Source organism: Eurosta solidaginis, chromosome 3 (assembly GCF_040869045.1).
Source record: "Eurosta solidaginis isolate ZX-2024a chromosome 3, ASM4086904v1, whole genome shotgun sequence".
Lineage (NCBI taxonomy): Eukaryota > Metazoa > Arthropoda > Insecta > Diptera > Tephritidae > Eurosta > Eurosta solidaginis.
Window position 1 is genome coordinate 152,287,102 of NC_090321.1, and position 24,007 is coordinate 152,311,108.

The window sequence follows — 24,007 nt, forward strand, 5'->3', positions numbered from 1 at the left end:
AAAGTATTCAGACTCCGCCTTAGATACTTCGAGGAGGCATTTTGTAGCAAGATAAACGAATGATTTTTTCTTCGCTCCCTGAATCGCTGGCGTTAGATGGAGCCACGGAGGTGCCATTATCCATTGGGATGGACTGTATTTCCATTTTGGTGATTTAATTAAAATTTTTTTTTTTACTTTGTTCAAAAATCGAATTAAGGTTTAGTCCTCGATATCCTGCTCGATGGACCTCTGGAGAGTTGTAGAGCTTTTCCTACAATTGTTTGGCGACAAAAAATAAATGGGCGAACAATTTTGCTTCAATGATAATTTTATTTTAGCTTCTTCACTTGATGGTCATTACATATTGACTGAATCTTAAAAAACTAAGACAAGGTTCAAATGAGTAAGCTGAAAAATTATTCATAGGAATTTTCCATGGAAAAGTCCTGTTATTTCAAACTGACAAAATACAAAAATTATACATCCGATGATTTCATGAGATGGCTAATTATAATAACGTGACGAATATTAGTGACATTAAGTGATACTCCCATCACTAATCTGATACTAAGTAAATAAAGCCACAGCAACAATAAAACAAGCTACTACACTTGTATGTACGTAAACGAATAAATCATTATGTCTACACATATGTACGTACACGCAGCAGAGAAGAGATGCACAAACCCATGCAGATGTCTTATCTGAGATGCTCCCAAAAGTATGCAATTGTAATTGTGGAAGTGTCGCTCACAAATACACGCATATGAGAAGCTATATACGTGCATCTGTAGTTTTAATTATATGGCGGTAACTAAGTAAATTCTGGAAGCGCCTAGAAGATGCCACGAGGAAATCACAGAGTATAAAAGCACCAGCGGTAGAGGCGCTAGAAGCAGTTTCAGTTAAGCACGCTATCTGTCGGGCAATAGATAATTTTCATTTCAGCTATCAGTCAGTTTGGTTATTAAGCAAGCTAGTTGCAAAGTATAAGTGTTATTTTGAAGTACTTTAATAAAGGTCATTTTTCCATTATTCAATATTGGAGTTATTTATTCAACAGTTTAGTAATTCGAACTTAGCTAAAGGGCAAATAAGAGGATTTGCAGTAAATTCGTTACAATTGGTGTCAGAAGAGGAATTGTTGAATAAATTCCCAAGATTGGGAATACAACTTGGACATGGCAAAGTTGAGTGAATTGAGGATCCAGCAACTGAAAAAGGAGTTGGAGAACCGTGGAGTGAATACAACCGGCAATAAGATCGAACTTCAAGCACGGCTACGAGAGGTAATGGAGTCGCAAGGAATTGATGTGGACAAGTTTGTCTTTTATCCTGATGGGGACGAGACAACAACAAAAATTGAAGAGAAAAACGAAACATCGCAGACAGTTACGAGCACAGACTTGAACATGATTTTGGCTGCAATATCTGCACAAACATCGACAGTAACATCAATGTCGCGGCAAATGTCAGAAATGTCGTCAGAAATAACATCGAAGATTGAAGCACAAGAAACGCGTATGTCAGAAATGTCGACACAGATTACATCCAAGATGGAAGCTCAACTGGAAGAGCAAAAGACATATATGACATCTCAGTTGGCTGAGCAGTTGAAAGCACAGGAGGCCCGTATATCATCGCAGCTGGAGGCACAGGAGATAAGGGTAACATCAAAGCTGGAAGCACAGGACACAAAAATTGTACAGCTCGAGGACAAAATTGATGCCGGGATAGAAGCTTTGAGAGGTCGTATACAGGAGTTGCAAATGAATCGCCCAGCTGTTTCAGCGAGTAATCCAAAGGTAAAAACACCATCCTTTGACGGTTCTGTTCCTTTCTAGGTGTTTAAGATTCAGTTTGAGAAGACCGCAGCAGTGAACAACTGGAGCGCTGAAGATAAAGTTGCTGCATTGTTCATGGCGTTGAAAGGGCCTGCAGCTGAGATTTTACAAACCATTCCAGACGGCGGTCGGAACTGTTATGAAGCATTGATGGGCGCTCTAGAGAGACGATACGGAACTGAGCATAGGAGACAGATATACCAAATGGAGTTGCTGAACCGCTTCCAGAGGCCTGGTGAAACATTGCAAGAGTTTGCGTCGGATATTGAAAGGTTAGCACATTTAGCGAATGCGGTAGCACCCGTGGAATACACTGAAAGGGTAAAGATTCAAAGCTTTATAAATGGCATACGGGACGTCGAAACAAAGCGAGCTACATACGCAAACCCAAAGCCAACATTCGCAGAAACGGTATCACATGCTCTGATTCTGGGAACAGCGTCGCTTCTGTATAAGCCAGTTTTCAAAGCACGCCGTGTGGAAGTAGAAAGGCAGAGTGGGTAGATGCAATATTGGAGGCGCTGAAAGGATCGCAAAAGCGGATTGAAAGAGTTATCAAATGCTTCAAATGCGGGAAGCCCGGTCACATTGCACGTCATTGCGATCTTGATCCTAGTGGTTTCAACAGCATGGGTGGTCTTAATAACAAAGCTGGAGGGGATGAGCCAAGAGCGAGTAAGATATTGAGATCGAGAACTAGCTCTAACTATTGAGTGTCCTGTGATATCTGTGTCGCGAATTGGTAGAAAATCGAGCAGTCTTACCGTCAGAGGGAATGTGTATGACAAAGAACGTGTTCTGACTGTAGATACGGGCGCATCTCATTCCTTAATCTGATATGACTTGGTCAACAGGAGAGTAAAACCGTTACCTGGAGCAAGGTTGCGTACGGTCACTGGCGAGTATAACCAAGTCCAGGGAGAAGTGGCATGTGAAGTCTTGATTGGAAAGGTCACAGTTCTACACAAATTCGTTGTGGCGGAGATCGTTGATGAAGTCATATTGGGAGTGGACTTCTTGGTTGACCATGACATCAAGATCGATATGCAGAAAAGGGTGATGCGTTATAAGAACCAGGATACACCACTTAACTTCAGTTTGCAGAAAGGGTTCAGTAGTAATCGAGTACTGGTGGAGAAGACTCGACAAAGACCACGAAAGTCAAAGGCAAAAGTTGATAGATCGAATGGGCCAAATAAAGCAAAATCAAAAGTACCTGCGAGAGAAACACTGGCATTGACAAAACCTAATGGACGTACAAAAACGAATCAACGAATTTCCAAGAAAAAATGCGAGGGTAGAAGGAGTGCAGTACTATTGTGAAACGTGGGAACGATACTGATTATGCGAAGCCAATCCGTCAAGCGCAAGCTCTACGAAGTAGTTCATTGGCCACAAAATAGAGTGTGAGGGAACGGCCCAGGGTAATGTGTAGTAAGATCAAACACTGGCATGACAAGAACTTTAATTCGGAAGGTTTCTTGGAGGGAGATCTGGTACTGCTATACAACCCTCACCGGCGGAAAGGTGTTCCATCCAAATTTCGGCGCAGTTGGGAAGGCCCGTACAAAGTTGTCAAGAAGATCAGTGACACCATCTACCGCATACAAACCATTGGGAAACCGCGAAGTAGAAGAGTAGTACATTCGGAGATGCTAGCAGCGTTTAAATCGGGAGATTTGTCTGATCGGGACGATCAGACTTAGGTGGAGGGAAGTCTGACGAATATTAGTGACACTAAGTGATACTCCCATCACTAATCTGCTACTAAGTAAATAAAGCCACAACAACAATGAAGTAAGCTGCTACACTTGTATGTACGTAAACGAATAAATCATTATGTCTACACATATGTACGTACACGCAGCAGAGAAGAGATGCACAAAACACATGGCAGATATCTTATCTGAGATGCTCCCAAAAGTATGCAATTGTAATTGTGGAAGTGCCGCTCACAAATACACGCATATGAGGAGCTATATATGCGTGCATCTGTAGTTATAATTATATGGCGGTAACTAAGTAAATTCTGGAAGCGCTTAGAGATGCCACGAGGAAATCACAGAGTATAAAAGCACCAGCGGTAGAAGGCGCTAGAAGCAGTTTCAGTTAAGCACGCATTTGTCGGGCAATAGATCAGTTTCATTTAAGCTATCAGTCAGTTTGGTTATTAAGCAAGCTAGTTGCAAAGTATAAGTGTTATTGTGAAGTACTTTAATAAAGGCCATTTTCCATTATTCGATATTGGAGTTATTTATTCAACAGTTTAGTGATTCGAACTTAGCAAAAGGGCAAATAAGAGGATTTGCAGTAAATTCGTTACAATATGATAGGAGCGAAAAGTATGATATAAAATTATGCTTGTAAGTATGTATGGACCGTATGTAGGCACATATGTTTGTATCCATAGCAACATGTAATGGTATGTATGTTAGGGTTCTTATTATTTTTATTTAACTTTGTATTTTAGTTACTTTGAACTTTGTAATTTTAAATGTATTATCAATATTTTAAGTTTCAATATTGATTTTCAATTTTCAAAAATTTTCATTGTTGTGAAAAATAAAGACAGAATTTGACGCATACTTTTAGGCGTTTTTAAAAAATATAATTTAAAGTTTTACTATAAAATAAAAACGTGGTTTCAATAACTACATTGGCGATCCTGCCAGACTTTTAAATAGCTCACGAACGTTAATAGCGCGTAATCGCATAAAATTTTACAATCGTTTTTCATCAAATGAAGTTGCAGAATTTGAGCTAGTTCTCGTCATACTTGTTAGTGTTTTAACCTAAAAGTGAAGTACAATTGAAATATTTAACATTGAGTTGCGAAAATTTAAAAGAACATTAACGAACCTATCTGAGGACTGGAAGCAAAGAAATAATAAGCGCATAAAAAACCTAACTTTTGGTGTATTTTAGCCGTAGTTCTGAAGTTTGATATGTTCTTTCTTCTAAAATTTATGAAACACATGCGAACAACATTAAATCAAGCTAACTGCAACAGTAATTGTATATCAAAAATTAATATATAACTCCACTAGTGCTACAAATAAAAGTCGCTTCGTCGAACGTAATAGGTGCCGCACGCAGTATTCGTAAACGCCATTACGATCAAATTCACCCCCGGTCCAATAATATTAACACCGATATTGATCAAGATCCAGACGACTAATTAAATATAAGCGCTAGCAACGAGCAACAAGTTGAAACACAAAAATCATCATCAGCTGCTTAATCTTCTTACGCTCCTCCACAGAAGAATCAAATGCCAATGCGTTATTCAATAGTACAGGACAACCAAAAGCCATTGCATAAGTATCAGTTACGGCAACAAACTAAATATTCGCAAGTATTTGAATAAAAATATCACCTTTTATGTATGTATACTAAAATATAGATATATTTTTATTATTATTATTGTAAACTCTCTTTTCATAGAATTACTAGCAGAATTTACAAACAAAATGTATGATCTAATTAACAAAGTAAGTAAGAAACGTGACAAAACTTTGGTATGGGACGAGAATTCGAATGAAGCTTTTGAATGCATTAAAGATAAATTTGCATCTACGATATTGTTAAATCATTTTAACAAAGATGCTAAATTATCTTTAACAATAGATGCATCTAACACAGCGATTGGGGGCGTTATACAACAAAATTACAATAATAAAATTGAGCCCATTGCATTCTTTTCTAAAAAACTTTCTCCAACTGAAATTAAGTATAGTGCTTTTGATGGGGAATTATTGGCGATTTATTTAAATATAAAACATTTTAGATATCTTTTGGAAGGACGACAATTTACAGTTTATACGGACCATAAACTTTTGACTACTGCTTTAAATTCAAAAACAGAACGAAGTCCTAGACAAACGAGACACTTGGAATTTATAGCACAATTTACTGATGACATACAATACATTAAAGGAGAATCCAATGTTGTAGCAGATACGTTATCTACAGCTTTTGAGGTTAATGCAATATATAATACAGAACTGAATTTTAAAATTTTACAAACTGAACAACAAAAAGATGATGACCTAAATCAACTTGTATCTGATTCTCAATATCTAAATTTAAAGTTAATTAATATTCTCATTTTAAATTTTAATATTTGGTGTGAAATTTCAGAGGAAACTCCTAGACCATTTGTACCGAGTAATTTGCGAAAGACAGTATTTGATATTTTACATGGAATAGCACATCCGGGTACAAGACCTACACGACGGCTCATAGTTAAAAAATATTATTGGCCTAATATGAATAAGGATATTAATATTTGGTCAAAAGAATGTCTTAATTGTCAAAAGTCTAAAGTTTATCGTCATACAAAATCCCCTGTTGTTAAAATTCAAATTCTCAAAAATAGATTTGAACACATCCATTTAGATATAGTTGGACCATTACCTATTTCAAAAGGACATCGCTATATTTTAACGATTATTGAAAGATTTACCCGTTGGCCTGAGGCATATGCATTAAAAGATATTTCAGCAACTACAATTGCAAACAAGTTTTTTAGAGAATATATTTCTCGGTTTGGAGTTCCGTTAAAGAAAAAATATTTTAAACTTGAAATAGATAATAATATTAAAACTATTCCTATTGATAGATTAAAAGCTGCAATAATTGAGACAACAGACACAAACAACACCAAGAATTTACATAAAAAGAGAGTTACATTCAATTTGTTTAATGATACATTTTCTTGAAGGGGGAGTAATGTAGGGTTCTTATTATTTTTATTTAACTTTGTATTTTAGTTACTTTGAACTTTGTAATTTTTAAATGTATTATCAATATTTTAAGTTTCAATATTGATTTTCAATTTTCAAAAATTTTCATTGTTGTGAAAAATAAAGAACGAATTTGACCCATACTTTTAGGTGTTTTTAAAAAATATAATTTAAAGTTTTACTATAAAATAAAAATGTGGTTTCAATAACTACAGTATGCTTGTGATGTATGCTGCTACGACTAAGCCGATGACGAATGTGGGTGTTTAGCACTAATGCTCTCCAACGAGAAATTAGTAATGACTAGCGACAAGAACAAATGCGACGATAATGTGGTAGTATATGCAAAGTTTGTTAATAAATGCAGTTTTAACAATAGCGACGACTGAGTGGAAAGGCAGGTGCGGCGACGATAACTTAGTAGGGAGGGGCGCAAACAGATGCCATTAATAATTCAGAAGAGTTGGTACTTAAAGAATAAATTTTTATAATAACACTATACATAGTTCAACTAAATTAGAACAAATAGATTTTATAAATAATTCGAATTAAATTGTGATGAAATAAAAATAAGAATTGAAAATAATAAAATTAAAGTCATAAACAGAGTAAACAAAAAAAGAGAAAACATAAATTTGAATTTACTTACTTACTTACCTAATTGGCGCTTAACCGTCTAAACGGTTATGGCCGTCCAACAACGCGCGCCAGTCACTCCGCCAACCGGCGCCAATTGGTCACACCAACGGAATTTAAATCGTTTTCAACCTGGGCCTTCCAATGGAGTGGGGCCGCCCTCTACCTCTGCTTCCATAGGCGGGTTCCGAAAGAAACACTTTCTTGACCGGAGCATCATCTATCATTCGCATAACATGGTCTAGCAAGCGCAGCCGCTGCGTTTTAATTCGCTGGACTATGCTGATGTCTGCGTATAGCTCGTACAGCTCATCATTAAATCTTCTTCGGTACTCGAAACCAAACTTGATACTAAAAATCCTATTACTAACAGACAAAAAATCGAAGAAGTTTAATAAACATCATTACAGTAATCCAAATAAAATGGATGTAGCTCAATTTCGAAGGCCTTTAAAATTAATAAATATATAAAAAAAAAAATACTTAAATAAACGTTTACAAAATTAGTAAAGAAAATATGATATATTCGAAGGGACTCGAATCTTCAGGAGGGGCGAGTTACATAATAGCCGTACTTATGATATATACTTTAAATTTTGTTACTCTACTTTTATATTGTTAATATTATATAGTAACAATAAGAAATTTTGTAAAATGAAAATGGAAAATTGTCAGATTTTTTCAGTTGAAAGAAAAATTGCATTCTAATAAGTTTGCTTTTGTTCAATAAATTTTAAGAACTGAACTATAAGCAAGTAAAGGTGTCTTAGTTCGGGTGTAACCGAACATTATGTACTGAGCGTGAGCTTTAAATTGTAAATTTCATTTCAGATAAATTACTTTTCTACATAACACGTGGCACCGCTCGTTTAAAAAAAATGTCTCCCCATTTCCTATTAAAATAAAACTTGATAAGTGAAACATCATTGATTCAAAACTATTTTTTGCTAAGTTATAGCTTATTATTCTAGTCTACGACCCTTTTAAACTTGTTTTGTATCTAAGTTGCCGTGGTCTTTAACCGATCCCGTGCATTTTTACTAGAAATATTTTCTGCTATAAAGAAAATATGTGTACCAAATTTCATTGCGATATATTAATTTTTCTTCGAGTTATGGCTCCCGAAACCTATAAAATTGCTTAGTCATGAAAGGGCGGTGCCACACCCATTTTCAAAAATTTTAGTGTTTTCCAATTTAATGTCATAATTCAATTTAGAAAGTGAAATTCTATTGATACAAAGCTTTTTCCCTAAGGCATAGCTTATTATTTTCGTTCACGACCCTTTTAAAAATATTTCATATAAAAGTGGGCGTGGTCCTTCATTTTTCCTAGAAATATTTCCTGATATAGGGAAAATTTGTGTACCCAATTTTATTACGATCCGTAAATTTTTCTTCCAGTTATGGCTCCCGAACCATTGAAAATTGCTTAGTCTAGAAAGGGGCGGTGCCACGCCCTTTTTGTAAAATTTTAAGTTTTTCCTATTACTGTTATAAATCCACTTGGGAAATTAAATACCATGATGTAAAGTATTTTTTGCAAAGATATAGCTTATTTTATTCGTCAACGACCCTTTTAAAAATCTTTTATAAAAAAGTGGGCGTGGTCTTTAACCGATTTCGCTAATTTTTCTTCAAAGCATTCCGTATAGTAAAAGCAATCTCTCTGCCGAATTTTGTTACGATAGGTTTAACGATTTTTCATTTATGATTAATATTTGTAAAATTGATTTTATCACAAGTGGGGGGTGCCACTCCCATTTAAAATTTTTATCAAGAGTCTCAATATCAGTCCACGTGTGAAATTTCAACATTCTAGGTGTAATATTTAATAATAATAATTTTTTCTGTGTTTTCCAAAATGTTTTATATATAAAAAGTGGGCGTGGTTATCATCCGATTTCATTCATTTTCAATGCCAATCTATTCTGAGTCCAGATAAGCTCGTGTACTAAATTTGGTGAAGATATCTCAATATTTACTCAAGTTATTGTGTTAACGGTCGGACGGACGGACGGACGGCATGGCATAATCAAATTTTTTTTCGATACTGATGATTTTGATATATGGAAGTCTATATCTATCTCGATTCCTTTATACCTGTACAACCAACCGGTATGCAATCAAAGTTAATATACTCTGTGTGCAAAGCACGCTGAGTATAAAAAGATTTGTGGGGGGAATCTTGCCCCGGGCGCTACTCACGGGGGCGCCAAATAGTCCGCAAAGCTGAACTTGCTGTATAATTTGTATTTTTATTATAACTGATTTCTGGAAAATATTGATTTATGGCAAAATTATCTATACTAAAAAATGCATGCATATATCCGCAACACTTGCGACAGGTTGTGGAAGTCTGCAATATACATACTAGGGAAATAGCCGAAACAATAATACTAGGTTCAAACACACACCAAATTGGCAATTTATACTATTTGGGCAATTTATTACGCAATTTGTCATATAACAAATTGTAATAATAAATTGCCAATTTAAAAAAAATTGCGTAATATATTGTTTCAAACTACAAATGCAACATTGTAAAGTGTGTTTATTGAGTATATTTAAACGTCACTTACGCATGGCTGAACTATATGGTTGGCTCATATCATCAGCTGATTTTATGTCTTTCATTTCACTGGAGTAGGGATGGTCAAAAGAAGATGGCCCTGCAAAAACGCTCCACGTCATTTTACTAGTCATTTTACGGTCATTGTGACTTTCTGCAGCGGTTATATTCATAGTCACGTTTGCATGGGCGTGATGAACTTTTGTGACCAAATTTTCCGTTTCGTTCCCATTAATGTGATCGTGCATTCCGCTCCCACTTATAGGATGTGAGCATAGCACTGTGCTGCTCACACACGTCATAATGCTCGTCAAATGGCGGTCATTTTTCCGTCATTTCACTCTACATTTTCGAGTCATTTGACAATCAATTTTACTGCGGTTTTACCATTTATATAACCGCCATATAACGTGAATTTTACCTGCAGATTTACTTTACCTGGAGCAGCCATATGAATAAAATATGAACCAAAAAAATTGAATTTTCAATATTTATTATTTTCAATATTATTATATATGTACATGAACTTGGAACTTATATTAATCCAGTTCATATAAAACAGAAGAACTTTAATAATAAATAAACTCGCTTAATTGGTTTTTGTTTTCCAATTGAAATCTCTTCTAAGCGAGCAAAAAATAATTTTAAGCTTCAGAAAAAACTCCAATTATTTGAATAATCTACAACTTAAAGCTTAGTAGAAATTCAGATCAAGAATATTCAAAGGTGTCGTGGATCCGATTGCTGTCGTAATTGAAGAACTTAAAAATGTACGACTATTAATTGAGTCAGACTTATTATTGTTCTAAATCTAATCATTCAAGCAATAATTCTGCAACCCAAAGCAGGAGTATTGATTGGTTTCAAATCTAATTCCGACAGCAATCGTATCACATCCCTTATTATATAAGTACGTGATATTGCAACTTAAATTAATACAATTGATATAAAGAAAAGTAAGTACTTTAATAATAACATAAACTCTCTTAATTGGTTTTTGTTTTCCAATTGAAATCTTTTCTAAGCGAGCAGAAAATAATTTTAAGCTTCAGAAAAAACTTCAACTATTTGAATAATCTACAACTTAAAGCTTAGTAGAAATTCAGATTACGTTTACTCTTTTTTCAAATCAAGAATATTCAAAGGTGTCGTGGAATCCGATTGCTGTCGTAATTGATGAACTTAAAAATGTACGACTTGTAATAAAGTCAGATTTATTATTGTTCTAAATCTAATTATTCAAGCAATAATTCTACAACCCTTAGCAGGAGTATTGATTGGTTTCAAATCTAATTCCGACAGCAATCGTATCACATCCCTTATTATATATGTACGTGATATTGCAACTTAAATTAATACTGTTGATATAAAGAAAAGAAAATACTTTAACAATAAATAAACTCTCTTAATTGGTTTTGGTTTTCCAATTGAAATCTTTTCCTGTGCAAGCACATCGCTAACCTGTGTTGGCAAAAGATATAATTATACTGTCTTCGATAGATAGTCGGACGAGCCGCTACTCGGCGAAGTAGAGATGACCGTTGTGTCGGTGGCAGCTGTTACAACAGCAGTTTCTAACTTTACACCATCCGTACAGTGTTAGGAATGCTTCACTGCCTTTTCCAATTGCTTGGCGCCAGCAATTTTTGCTGTTTGTAAAGCTTTAGCTGTAATGCAAATATATAGATGGGTTAAAGTGGTTTTCGTATGTTATTCAACAACTCACCCTATACCATCATCACAGCCTCCTCATCGATTTTGAATATGTGTACTGTTTCAGTATTCAGACCCAGTTCGTGCAACCGATTCATTCATATACTGTGGGTATTTGAGCCGTAGACGCAATGGAAGATATTTTGATTCTTTTTGAAGTGTAACATTTGTAAACAGTTGGGTTTCTCTGCTGTCACCATCACCACTAGAGAGCTATTGAAGAAACGCTGGACCAAGATAATATGTGAGATTTACACGCATAGATTTCTTCCACCTTTTCACAGTTATTGATGGAGAAAATGCGAAAGCCATATTTACCATCCAATACCGAAATAGAACTGTAGAGGAAGAAACATTTTATAAAATTTAATAAAATCAAAAAATGATAGTTGTGCTAAAATGGGGTAACGTATTGTATGTTAAAGTATAGCGAAGTCTCAGCGGCTTTGTCCTGGTGAAAATTGAGTTTGAATAGGTTTTATTCTTCATTATTAGAAACACGTACGAAGGTACCTGGTAAGATATTAAAAATCCTCAACGCTTTTTTTGCTATAACTTAAAAAAACTCATATTCAAACTTCTGCTTAACTTCTACATATCAATAGCTACCTTTACCACCAGGAGTCACTATTGCTTCTACGCCTATGCTATTGTTTCCTACATCGATGAACTTTGTAATAAAATAAACAGCTATCTCCCCAATCTCTCCAGTTTTGTCGCCTCGCGAAACCTGATATTTTCATCAACCAAATCATCGGTGACCTTATTTAAAACATGCCAAATGTCGACCATATGGCATTACCCTACCGATTGTCTTACACCCTAAAATTTTGGGTGTGACTTTCGATCAGGATCTACATCTTGGAGAGCATGCACTAGCAATTGTAACGAAAATCGTCGTTGGTGTGAGGGCTTAGCCGATCTCCATAGCGCCCGACTATGAGGAGGAGCTGTTTAGGACTGGCATCTACGCCGTTTCGCCTCATAGGAGGGCGGCGGGATGTCGGTGACCAAGAACTGCCAACCCCCTAATCCAGGGTGTTATGCGGACCGTACCTATTGGACGATTTGTAGCCAGGGGATAAATTCGACTGTATTCGAACGGAGCCTTCCCGATACCGGACCACCTCGGGAAGTATTGATGGCCTTAACACAGTAAGGGGCGCTGCTGTGGCTGACGGTTCTTTCCCCGTATATAATACTGGACCGCTGAGCCCGCCTTGCCGGGCTGGTGGTCGTACGACCAAGGTGAACGACTCATTACCTAATTTTCATAAGGACGATGATAAGAAGAGGACTGAGCCGCAAGCCAAGGACGACAAATACGCATTAAGCATTAAGCGATGCGTCGGACTCGGGGAGCGAAAGTAGTGCTAATTCAATGAACTCCGTGTTGGAGAAGCACACAAATAAAAAGGAGTAGAAGAGTGGAGAAGGGTACGGAGCAAAGAGCTCTCTCGAAGTACCGTGCAGTACTAAGAATTGTACAACGCTTGGGAGCAGTGGTGGACCCAACAGAAGAGGAGATCGAGCGCTTGGCATGGGCTCATGAGGCGGTAGAAGTAGGTCGAAGGCAGTTCAAAAGGTTTGCTGCGAGAAACCCTCGGTTCTGCAACCGGTATGAGGAGGAAGAAGCGTCGAGTGGCAGAAAGGGCCCAGTCCCAGAGCCGAGACGCAGGGCAGTCCCATAGACAAGACAAGTAGGCCCAAAGCTGCAAGCCAGATGGGCCCCAATAGCGAGGTAGCAACTACCTCGAAGGCTGAGAGTCAGAGGGAAGTTCCAACTATGGAAGTAGGAGATAAGCCAAAGGGAGATAACGCTAAGACTCCGACTTTCTCGGAGGTGCTAGAGGGAGCTAAGACTTCGGCTTTCTCGGAGGTGCCAAAGGGAAATAACACTAAAACGCCGGCTTTTCCCGAGAAAATGAGTGATGTGGCAAAGCAGTCACTGACTGTGGCGCTGGTTGATCGTAGCAGTCCTTTCGAACAGATGAATAGTGAAAGGTGGAGATCTGTAGAAAAGGAGCTTAAGATGATGCGGGAATAACCAAGTAAGCTCCTTCCAACCTTTGATTCGGGGGATGATATAATGGTATGATGATAGCGTGCGACAACATCGCGAGCTTGCGGTGGATGGAGGAAGTGGTTCCAAACCCCTAAAGGCAGGGCACGAACGCGCGTTTTGAGATGGTGGATAAAGCGCAAATCCCCAAGGTACCAAAAGTTAAGGTATGGATACCATGCGTGATGAAGTCGGAGGATACAATGCGACTTTTTCAGAATCAGAATTCGAACATACCGACACAGGATTGGAAGGTACTTACTGTATCTCGGCCTACGGAGGAAGGTCAGTTATACATCTTCCAAATAAACAAGCAGGCGGAGGATATATTGTACGCGCAGCTTGGAAAAATGTCCTTAGGTACAGGCAAAATTTATATGCGACTCAGGAAAAGAAGTCGCGGGTATTAAAGTCCTAACACGCTGGACGTGGGCGAAGTCGAAAAGGACCTCAAAAGCATAAGGGAAAAAATACAGGTGGAGGTAGCCCACGTCACTCCGAATGTGTTAGAAGGGGACCAACAGCCAGATGGTGCTGTGAGTCGCACAGAGGAACACCCGGCACAACAGGTACAAGAGTCTGAAGGGGGCTTCGAACACTCTAAACCAAAAGGGCTAGGGGAGGACGACGACGTCCCGATGAAGGTGCTGGAGGGGGACAAGCAGCCCATTGGTGCTGCGAGTCCTACAGATAAACCTCCAACACAGTAAAGTGGCGTCGAGCGAACTCCTCCTCCTAACGCGCTGATCCAGGAGCCGTGGCTTCCATCGGGAGGAAAGGTTTCTGGAATTAGCGCGCGCGGATTTGGCGTTTACTATGCGCAAACGGAAGGACGGGTGCGAGCTGTAGTAATGGTAAGGAAACAGCTGCATTCATATATGCTGCCTAATTACACTACTGAGGACCTCGTAGTGGTGGTGAAATCGCCGGGCTCAGATGGTACATGTCCGGCCATGCTACAAGTTTCAAGTACGGCGGTCGTGGGATGGCTTAAAATAATATTCGATGGGTGCATAAACTGAATCATGTACCGCACTCTTGGAGAACTGCTCGTGTAGCTTTCCTACCAAAGGCGGGGAAGATCGGTCACGTGTATCCCAAAGATTAAAGACCCAATAGCTTACCATCATTTCTGCTCAAAACCTTTGAGAGGCTGCTAGATGTGTACATAAAGTCCAACGTGGATGAAAAGCTGCTCTCCACAACACAAGAGGCGTACACCAAAGGCAAATCAGTAGACACCGCATTGCATAGGGTGGTAATAGGCATAGAAAAAACCCTGGAATATAAGGAATATGCTCTAGAAGTCTTCTTAAGCATTGCCGGGGCTTTCTAAATGAGCGATTATTGATGGTCTTAATTACGTTAAAGTACATCCAGCCTTACGCAGATGGATCGACTGCATGTTAAACTGCAGTAAGATTACATCGCAATGGGGATTGTACGCGGCCACGAAATTAGTGGACAGGGGCACTCCGCAGGGAGGGGTGCTATCAGCTCTGCTGTGGACGCTGGTCATTAACCAACTGCTTAGGGGATTCTACGAGGGACCAGAAAAACTTACGGTTTACGCAGATGACGTTGCATATGGTCTTGTTTACAAAGAGGTACAAGGTCCCTAATTGGACCAGGCCTAAGTTAGGAGGGGCGACCCTACGGGAGAAACCTTGCACAAATTATCTAGGAATGATCCCAGACAGTAAGCTGTCTTGGAAGCTCAACGTGGAGGAGAGGGTGAGGAAGGCTTCAACGGCACTTTATGCATGTAAAAGAATGCAAAAGAACCGGCATATATGATCAGAAGGAACTCGATGACGATGCCTCAAAACTAACAACCAAAAGCAATAATTATCATTTCACTGACACAAATTTTATAGTTTTTTTTTCGGGATTTGGACACAATGTTGTTGTTGTTTTTGTAGCGATGAGGTTGCTCCCCGAAGGCTTTGGGGAGTGTTATCGATGTGATGGTCCTTTAGCCGGATACAGATCCGGTACGCTCCAGTAACACAGCACCATTAAAGTGCTAGCCCGACTATCTCGGGAACGATTTATGTGGCCACATTAAACCTTCAGGCCATCCCTCCCTATCCACCCCCCCCCCCCCCCCCCCCAGATCATTGTCTGTTAGTGAAACAGGATTCGCCGCGGATAGGTGAGGTTGAGAATTGGGTTTGGAGAAGCTATATATTGCGCTGGCAACCTGAAGGGTTGCGCTACACAGCCCCTTGAATCTGGTATTTTAGTCGCCTCTTACGACAGGCATACCTACCGCAGATAAATTCTGGCCCCTAACCCGCTGGGGGTATTTGGACACAATCTTTTCATTATATTACTTAACAATTTAAAGGCTTCATTCTGTATTGCGAACGATAGCTCAGACGAACGATTCGCCTCCAAACGATATCGTCTAGCAATGGTATTCTCTATCATTTTCGTTCGGTCTTTACCTTTCTAACTAACAGGAAGGCAAAAGTAATTGTCAAGTGATAAGTTGCCATTGTTTAACATAGTGCAAATACACTAGCGATTCGTCTATGATCCGCATCGAAAATTCGTTTCGTAATAGAGAATGAGGCCCTAAGATTAGACATTTTTTTCAATTTGTATTTTGACTTACCAGCAACAACAGAATCATGTTTAATTGTACGCCGCACAAGCAATTTAGCATCATGTAACGAAGCTCAGTTTCTTCCAAAAATTGCTCAACACTGCCACGTAAAATCAATGTACTTGTTCTAGCATTAACGCAACCTTTAAATAATTATAAACTATAAAAATGAAATTAATGTCAAACCTTGGAAAATGTTGAAACGTTCACCACCAACCTGACGTTCTTCAAAGTAATCACATTGACCCAAAACACTTGAATTAATATCATTAGCTGTAGTCATAACAGCACCACCACAAGCTTTCATTCTACGTTTCCAATCTTCTTCTGGTACATGAACAGCACAGAACATATCACGATCTGCAAAATACTGTGTATCAACATCACCAATTGGCAATTTAGAAAACACAACATTGGCGCCTTACTTAGCTAGTTTATTCTACAGAATACGCCATTCAGCATCAACAATTTTCTGATACTCTTGGACATTAGAGGACATTGCTGTGGCAGATCATTTTTCCAATAACACTTTGTTGCTCCTTTGATTGGCGCTTCGACATGTACAGCCATGTCATATTTTAGCATGCATAATTGTAATGCTTTACGTATAGCTTTAATGATGATACGTGCATGCACGCCTTCCTCAACATCTGGCTTAACTTGTTTTAAGATTTCACATGCTGAAAATACTACTGAAGTGGTGCCATCGCCGACCTGATAAGAGAAACATTTTTATTCTACACATTCTAATATAACAAAAAACTTACCTCAGCATTTTGAGATTTGGCGATGTCTACTAGAGTTTTACGGCTGGATTCACAATATCCAATGGTTTCATAATGATTTCCCCATCATTTGAAATTGTGGCCTTACCACTGGAATCAACAATATGCTTGTCAATACTACGTGAACCCAATGTAGTGCGTACAGTGCCACAATTGAATGCGAGGCATTAATGTTGGATATGAGTTGAGGTTTACCATGAGAGCTATCGGTACCCAAGCATTTTTTACACAAATACTCATGTACCCAATACAAGTTCAAGACATTCATATTTATCGACACGCTGTCCGGTATGGCCCAAATGTTGGAAATATGCAGTTGGCACTGTTGAGAAAAAATATGGATCAATGAACACAAGTAAAAGTGAAAGATTTTTTTTACCATCTCTTGTTACTTTACACATTAGACATTGGAAACGACGACCAGCATCTACAAGTTGCTATTGAGCCTTGCAACGATTGCATCTAATTGCACCCAATTCACCAAAATTTACAATGGGTGGCTCATATTCACCCTCAACCGTGCGTGCCATTGGTGAGACGGTAAGTGTAATGGACAAAGCTGTTGTTTTTAATAAATCAGCTGTTGCAGGTATGCAATACAAAGACGACCTGCAAAGAAGAAAGATCAAGGTAATTGCCAAGCAAAACATTAATTTCGATTATCGATACCTAACGTAACGTGGCGAGGAGTTACCCTGATCTTCTACCACATATTTTGTGGTCACAAATGGTGGTAATAAATCCTGTTCATTAGTAATAAAAGCACCACCAGCGCTATTTTGATTTTCAATGATAACGCTTATCGGATTTGGCATCTGATCGGGATCTAAACGGCGTTGGGCTTGATCATACTGTTGCGGCTGTTGATATTTACCAGTAACAGGTGCAGGTGGTTGCTAAAGAAAATAACACAAAAATAATCATCAGCAAATTTGTAAATTATTAGTTGTATTAACATACATTATAACCAGGACGTCCGGACGTGACCGGTTATTGGAGGTTGACCCGGCTTGGGTGGTTGACTGAGCATTGGCGTCTGTCCAGGTTGTGTTGGTGGCATCATAAAAGCCATCAATAACAAGTCCCAAGAATATATCCGCGGCATACCTGCCGACCAAAATGATTCAAGGGGTTGTGATTGCCAACCTCACCTACCTGTGGCGAATCCTGTACCTAACAATTTGGTGTGAACAATTGGTGCCAGTTAACCCTCTGAAATAATCGGCGCAATTGTACGCCATTGTGTTGGAATTAATTTGGCAAAATGCAAAAGCTTTTCATCCTTCTCCCATGACCATTCTGTCTTCTTTATGCTAGGATCAAGCCATTCGTACCAGCGTGCCTTACATTGCTTGGCAGATTTGCGGTGCAGCAGTTATGCAATCCGTGACCACTGGTTTTTACCATATTTCATTACAGCTGCTTTGAGGATTTCATCCTGAAAGTTATCAATTTAGTTAATAAACGGCCAAGAGTAACCAGTCGCGTCAAATGCTTACCTCAGTGTTTCTCCACACACCATCTTTTATCATAATTCGCGGCATGGTGCTACATAATTGTGATGTCTTTCGATGAGCACAAAAATCAAATAAAAAATTGTTGTCGAAATAAACAGCAAAAATCATTGTATATTAAAGACTTTGGGAAAATTTTAGAATAGCACCCCCCGAGTTAGGGGTAAAACTTGGTATCAAATGAAAGAGGGTGTTCTCCCGATCACAAATATATATATTTTAAAGTGTGCAAACTTATAATTTAAAAGCTATTTGTTGTTAAAGTTTGCAAATTTAGCAAATTTCTATAGCACTTTAAATTACAATTTACACATCTTTCAAAACCTTAATCAACATACATATCTATATAAATTGGCAACGATAAACTTAAATTGCATTTTTGTATATTTCACATTTCATTTTTGCATTGTTTTCACTTATTATAAATGTTTTTATTAAATCAATCGCGCTTTTGTAGCAACATGCACATACATATATACATATATATATACATATATTTTATTGATGACATTACAAAGCTGTGCTGCCACATATATATACGTATTCACATATAAAATTTGTATAGAAATTTGCAAACTTTAACACCAAATAACTTTTAAATTATAAGTTTGCGCACTTTAAAATATATATATATGTGATCTGGAGAACTCCCTCTTAATTTTAAATCTTTCCGGAGATATTCCATTTAAAACTCTCAAAATTGAAAAAATTTTCGACCACCAAATGTTTTGCTGTCTCTGCTGAATTAGAAATGGCGGATTTTTTTGCACGCAAAAATTACGTATTTTGCTATCCCTATAAAAATAATAGGTGCGAGAGAGCACGATACATTGTGGGAAAGCTAAATTTGTCAACATGCTATTTCATTTGGAGAATTTTTCATTCCAAATCGTCACCCCTGTCAAAATTTCGTGTGTCTGTGTGCGTTTTTGGTCACACGATTTTTGCAGGGGGCAAACTCAAAATGAAACAAAAACATTGAACACATTTTCTTACAACACACAAAAATTTCAAAGTTTTATGTTTTCATTCCATTTCATTCGCCTAATACCAACACGCACATTTTGACAATCTGAACAAAGGTATGCTCTTGCTGTAGAGATGAGCCAACCAGCTATCAAATTACTATTGTGTAAGCTGAATCGAGTTGTATGAACAGCACTCAATTCAAATCGAAATTTCCTCAATTTATTTTTCTGTTTGAACACAGTATAACATTTGAGTTAATTTTTCCAGTTTAACATCCTCATCATCGCGCTCTGCTTATATTAAATTAGTCATGTTTTACATATTAAAATAGGTGTGTTATAAATTTAATGTAAGCAAAATTTTTTTGTATATTTGACTGAGTTATTATCTTTCCAATACAAGGCATTTGTTCGCAGCAGCAAACAGTTTAATTACGAAATTGATTCATATCAACATTTATAGTAACACTCATTTCTCCTACTGGGACTCCACTTTAAAATGTAACAGTATAATCATACCATTTTTGTTTACATGTACATACCAGCATATCAATTGTTAATACTTTAAAAATATGTATTTTCTTTGATGTGCCTTCTGCGCCTTGCATTTCTTGTTATTTAATTTATCTAACCTAACTGTCGAAGTAGGTTTTCTGTCTGCTTTTTGACAACAAGTGGATACTGGCAAACAATTTTTAATCATTTCTACTTTGGCATTTGAAAATAAAAGAATTATATTGAACACACATCGGTATGTTCTTTTTCGCTTTCCTATAATTTTGCACCAGGATTAAGAAACTACTTAATCCTTCGGAAACATTTGCTGACCCCGACGTGATCAAAAAAAAAAAATTCTCGTGTTTCGTTCTGGCAGGTCAAGTAGAAGAAGTTTCATTATTGGGTTTTATATATCTTTTTCGCGGCCTTGTTCATCACAATCTTTGCGCAGTACACCATAGACCACACAATCATTCTTGCATATTTGCATTCGGTACATGCAAATATAAAAAAGGGCATTTTGTACGCAGTGATACAAAAGGCTTACTATCATTAACAAATAATTATTCTGACCTCGAAAAATGCCAAAAAAAGGCAAAGCCGCCGACGACCGCGTCAGCTTATAAAGTGAGATCTCATTTTATACAAAAGGAAAGTTTATCATTTCAACGTCAGCTGGATGCACTCAACAACTTTCTAACAGTAGAGGAGCTAAAACAGATGAAGCAGAATTGTCCGCACGGCTAAAATATGCAGAACGAGTACTGGCAAATTTTGAGAAAGCGCGTTCGGCACTCAAGCGTAGGGACGGGAGAGAATTTGACTCCGATGACGACGAAAACTTTTCAAAAACTTACCTTGAGGTTGAAGCAAAATTGAGTCGCAGTTTGAACTCAAGACGCAAGGCAAGTAGTGCTCACTCATCGACTATGAGACAACCTCCCTGGGATGAGCCTGCAACGCAACATGTACAACGCCGATCCTGATTACCTGAGCTTAAAATTTTAGTTTTTAGTGGCTCATATCTTGATTGGCCATCGTTCTTCGGCACCTTTTCTTCAGCTATCGACTATTACATGGACATTTCTAAATAGGAAAAAATACAGTACTTGATCACAAGTCTCGAAGGAGAAGCCTTATAGACACCATTCGCTCGCTGGAGCCAAGCGAAGAAAATTATGATAAATCGTTATGTTTGTTGAAATCTCGATTCGATAACAAATTGCTTCCTTTTCAGGCACACATTAAGGCTATTTTCGGGCTAGAAGGTGTAGAAATAGGCAAACCAAGTGGACTGCGAAAGTTAAGCGATCAAGTAAACTCACACTTTCGAGTGCTACAAACACTGGCAAATAACGAGGAAATCTATAATGGCCTGCTTATTCATATCATTACCAGCAAGTTACCGTCAAATACGCAAGAAAAATGGGAGGAAAATTTATCCGCACAGAAGCTTCCGACTTGGGCCGAGATGTCTATGTTTCTGGAAAAACGATGTCGCATGGCGGAGAATTTGGAAAATGCTGCGGTCATTCAAGGGTCTAGTAAACAGGTGGGAAAAAGTGTTATTCGATCCAAATCACTTTGTAATTTTTGCGAATCGAAAAACCATTTTATAACTGGCTGTATTCGATTCTTAAATCTTTCCCCGAAGTTGCGATACAAGGAAGTCAAGAAAATTAACCTGTGCTTGAATTATCTTCGTAAAAGGCACGTGGTAAAGCAATGTAGATCTGGCAACTGTAGACATTGCCAAGGAAAGCATAACTATTTATTACATTTAAACAGCATTGAGCCAGCGGCAGTTTCTGTTGCACCAGACACAACCAGTCATCCAACATCGTCACAGTCAGCAGCAGTAACTTCACTAGCTGCTAGCCTCTCACCTTATTCCACGAAAAGTATGCTTAGCAATTCTGTGCTATTAGCAACGGCCATCGTTTTAGTAAAAAAATCGTGCTGGTACTCTAGTTCCTTGTCGAGCAGTTTTAGACTCTACGTTGCAGCTAAATTTCGTCACAACACGGCTGGCAAATCAACTTCAACTTCGTTCTCGCTATTCACCTGGTGCAGTCTCCGGCATAGGAGAAACCAGTATCTTTGCCAACAAATGCGTTGATATCCTTGCCCAAGCACAACATGGCCAGTTTTCAGCCTCTTTTGCAGCAATAGTTACCGCTAGTATAACCAACTATCAACCGAACTTTGATATCAATATAGAGGGTTGGAATATACCCAAAAACATTACTTTAGCTGACCCGATGTTCTTCAAGGCAAGTCGTATGGACCTTATGATTGGTGTGAATTGTTCTATGACCTAATTTGCGTCGGCCAAGTTAGGATTAGTGTTGGGAACTATCGAATGAAAGCAACTATCGATAGTTAGTTACTGAATGCTTTTATCTATCGAATGAATCTTTTCATTCATTCATTCATTCATTTGATCTGCTCTTTAGCTAGCCAGAGGCTAAAAGAACAATTTCTGGATTGTTTTAGTTACCCCCCCTCCGGGTAGCTAAAGAACAAACCTATAAAAGACAAAAAAAAAAACGTCGTGTTCCAATGAAACGTGATCCAGATACGGCTATAGATATATGGATCAAATTATTGTTGCATTTGCATGTTAAATTTCTATCCGTATCTGGATCACGCTTTATTGGAACGTAACAAAAATGTTAAATATGGCTAAAATGGTGTAAATTTTGCTTCAAGTAAATAATGAAAATATTTAATTTAAATGCTTTGTTACATGTTCTGCAAAGTACATGCATGATATGCAAAGGACCTTGGTTCGCAACCCACTGAGTTTTTTTGGTCTCACCACTTCATATGGCTAATATGTCAGTACTCCCCCAAACATGTAGGGAGATTTTATGCCGCTACAACAACAACAACAACAGGAAAGAAAATTACTTAAAATGGATTTTTATCTGTATTATTCAAATCTGTTTCAGAGGCATTATTGATTGCCTTTACTTATACATAAGCTACTATGTATTTTTTTTTTTTTTTCAAAATTCAGGTCACGTTTAATTAATATAAAAATTGCGCATTAAATTTCCCTTATAAAAGAAACATAAAACAAATATTTCAAGCACTTAAATACTAAAAGTCGCTATAGTTGTTCTAGCCAAAATCGGATAGTGCGTGAGGGTCTATATTAAATTTTCGCCGCAGAGATGGCAACTGATTGTGTTATTAAACCCCTAAAAAAATTGATTGTAAAGTAACTAATACAAGTATGTACATCGAGTTGACATGAAAAATACCTTCAATGTGAAAATTTGTATTTTCCCTAGCGATTGCGCTAGATTTATTTCCGCAAGTTAAAAACACCAGTTTCGGATTTTTCTCTTCAACCGGAGGTGCTCTTCCTCTTCTTCTTTTATTTCTTCTTTATTTTTAGAATTGCATTATCTTTTACAGGGTTGTTACAATATAAAATGACCTGTTTTGTAATACAGGGTTGTTACACAGTGGTTAACTTACATTCTATTTTGCGATCTTACAAATGTTTAAATTGCTGTTCAAAAATACTATCATATCTAGTTTATCTCCTTTAAGTCGGTTTCTCCTGTCGTTAATTATTTGCCCTGCTTTCGAGAAAACTCGTTCTGACGGAACCGATGTTGCGGGTATACATAAATATTTTTTCGAAAGCATATGTGACCCGGCCTATGAAAAGGTGGCTTAGGACTCAAAAAAGAAATTGCGAGAAACAGCTGTTAAAGATAAAAAACTATCGAAACCAACTCTTTCATCGAGAAGATCCCAGAGAGATACTTCGACCGATACTTCTCTGGGGGTGTTGGTAGAAACACTTGTGTTTTGTTGCCCTATTATTTGTATTTGTTGTATTATTTGCATTAATTTCATTATCAAAAGCAATTTTTTTAAACCCAGGATCTAGGAATGTCGATTTGGCGCACATTTTGTCAGACTCCAACTGCCCTAATCGTCTCCAAACTACCTCTAACAATCTGCTCTTCCAACTTTCTCCCTCTACAGTTTTCATTTTGCGATTTCGTACTGCGTATTGAAGACCTCTGCTTAGGGGCACTACCAGTGATATCGTAGG

The 24,007-nt window shown here is 37.8% G+C and overlaps 1 protein-coding gene across 8 annotated transcripts; it reads right to left on the bottom strand.

Moving 5' to 3' along the window:
- Positions 1-10,254: 10,254 nt before the first annotated feature.
- Positions 10,255-19,229, bottom strand: LOC137244370 (protein transport protein Sec24C-like). 8 transcript variants are annotated; one of them, XM_067773291.1, is made up of 10 exons: positions 19,080-19,229; positions 18,449-18,514; positions 17,910-18,387; positions 17,619-17,845; positions 17,329-17,558; positions 16,932-17,271; positions 16,382-16,823; positions 16,174-16,324; positions 11,505-11,829; positions 10,255-11,445 (listed from the first exon to the last, which is right to left on the bottom strand). In XM_067773291.1, the coding sequence occupies exons 4-5, from the start codon at positions 17,762-17,764 to the stop codon at positions 17,387-17,389; spliced, it is 318 nt and encodes a 105-aa protein (XP_067629392.1). In that variant the 5' UTR covers positions 17,765-17,845; positions 17,910-18,387; positions 18,449-18,514; positions 19,080-19,229; the 3' UTR covers positions 10,255-11,445; positions 11,505-11,829; positions 16,174-16,324; positions 16,382-16,823; positions 16,932-17,271; positions 17,329-17,386. The 8 variants fall into 8 exon arrangements, with proteins under 8 accessions (XP_067629392.1, XP_067629393.1, XP_067629399.1 ...); XM_067773292.1 differs by lacking the exon at positions 19,080-19,229 and adding an exon at positions 18,802-18,819; XM_067773298.1 differs by lacking the exon at positions 19,080-19,229 and having other exon boundaries at positions 16,174-16,307; positions 16,382-16,491; positions 16,590-16,823; positions 18,449-18,760.
- Positions 19,230-24,007: the final 4,778 nt, after the last annotated feature.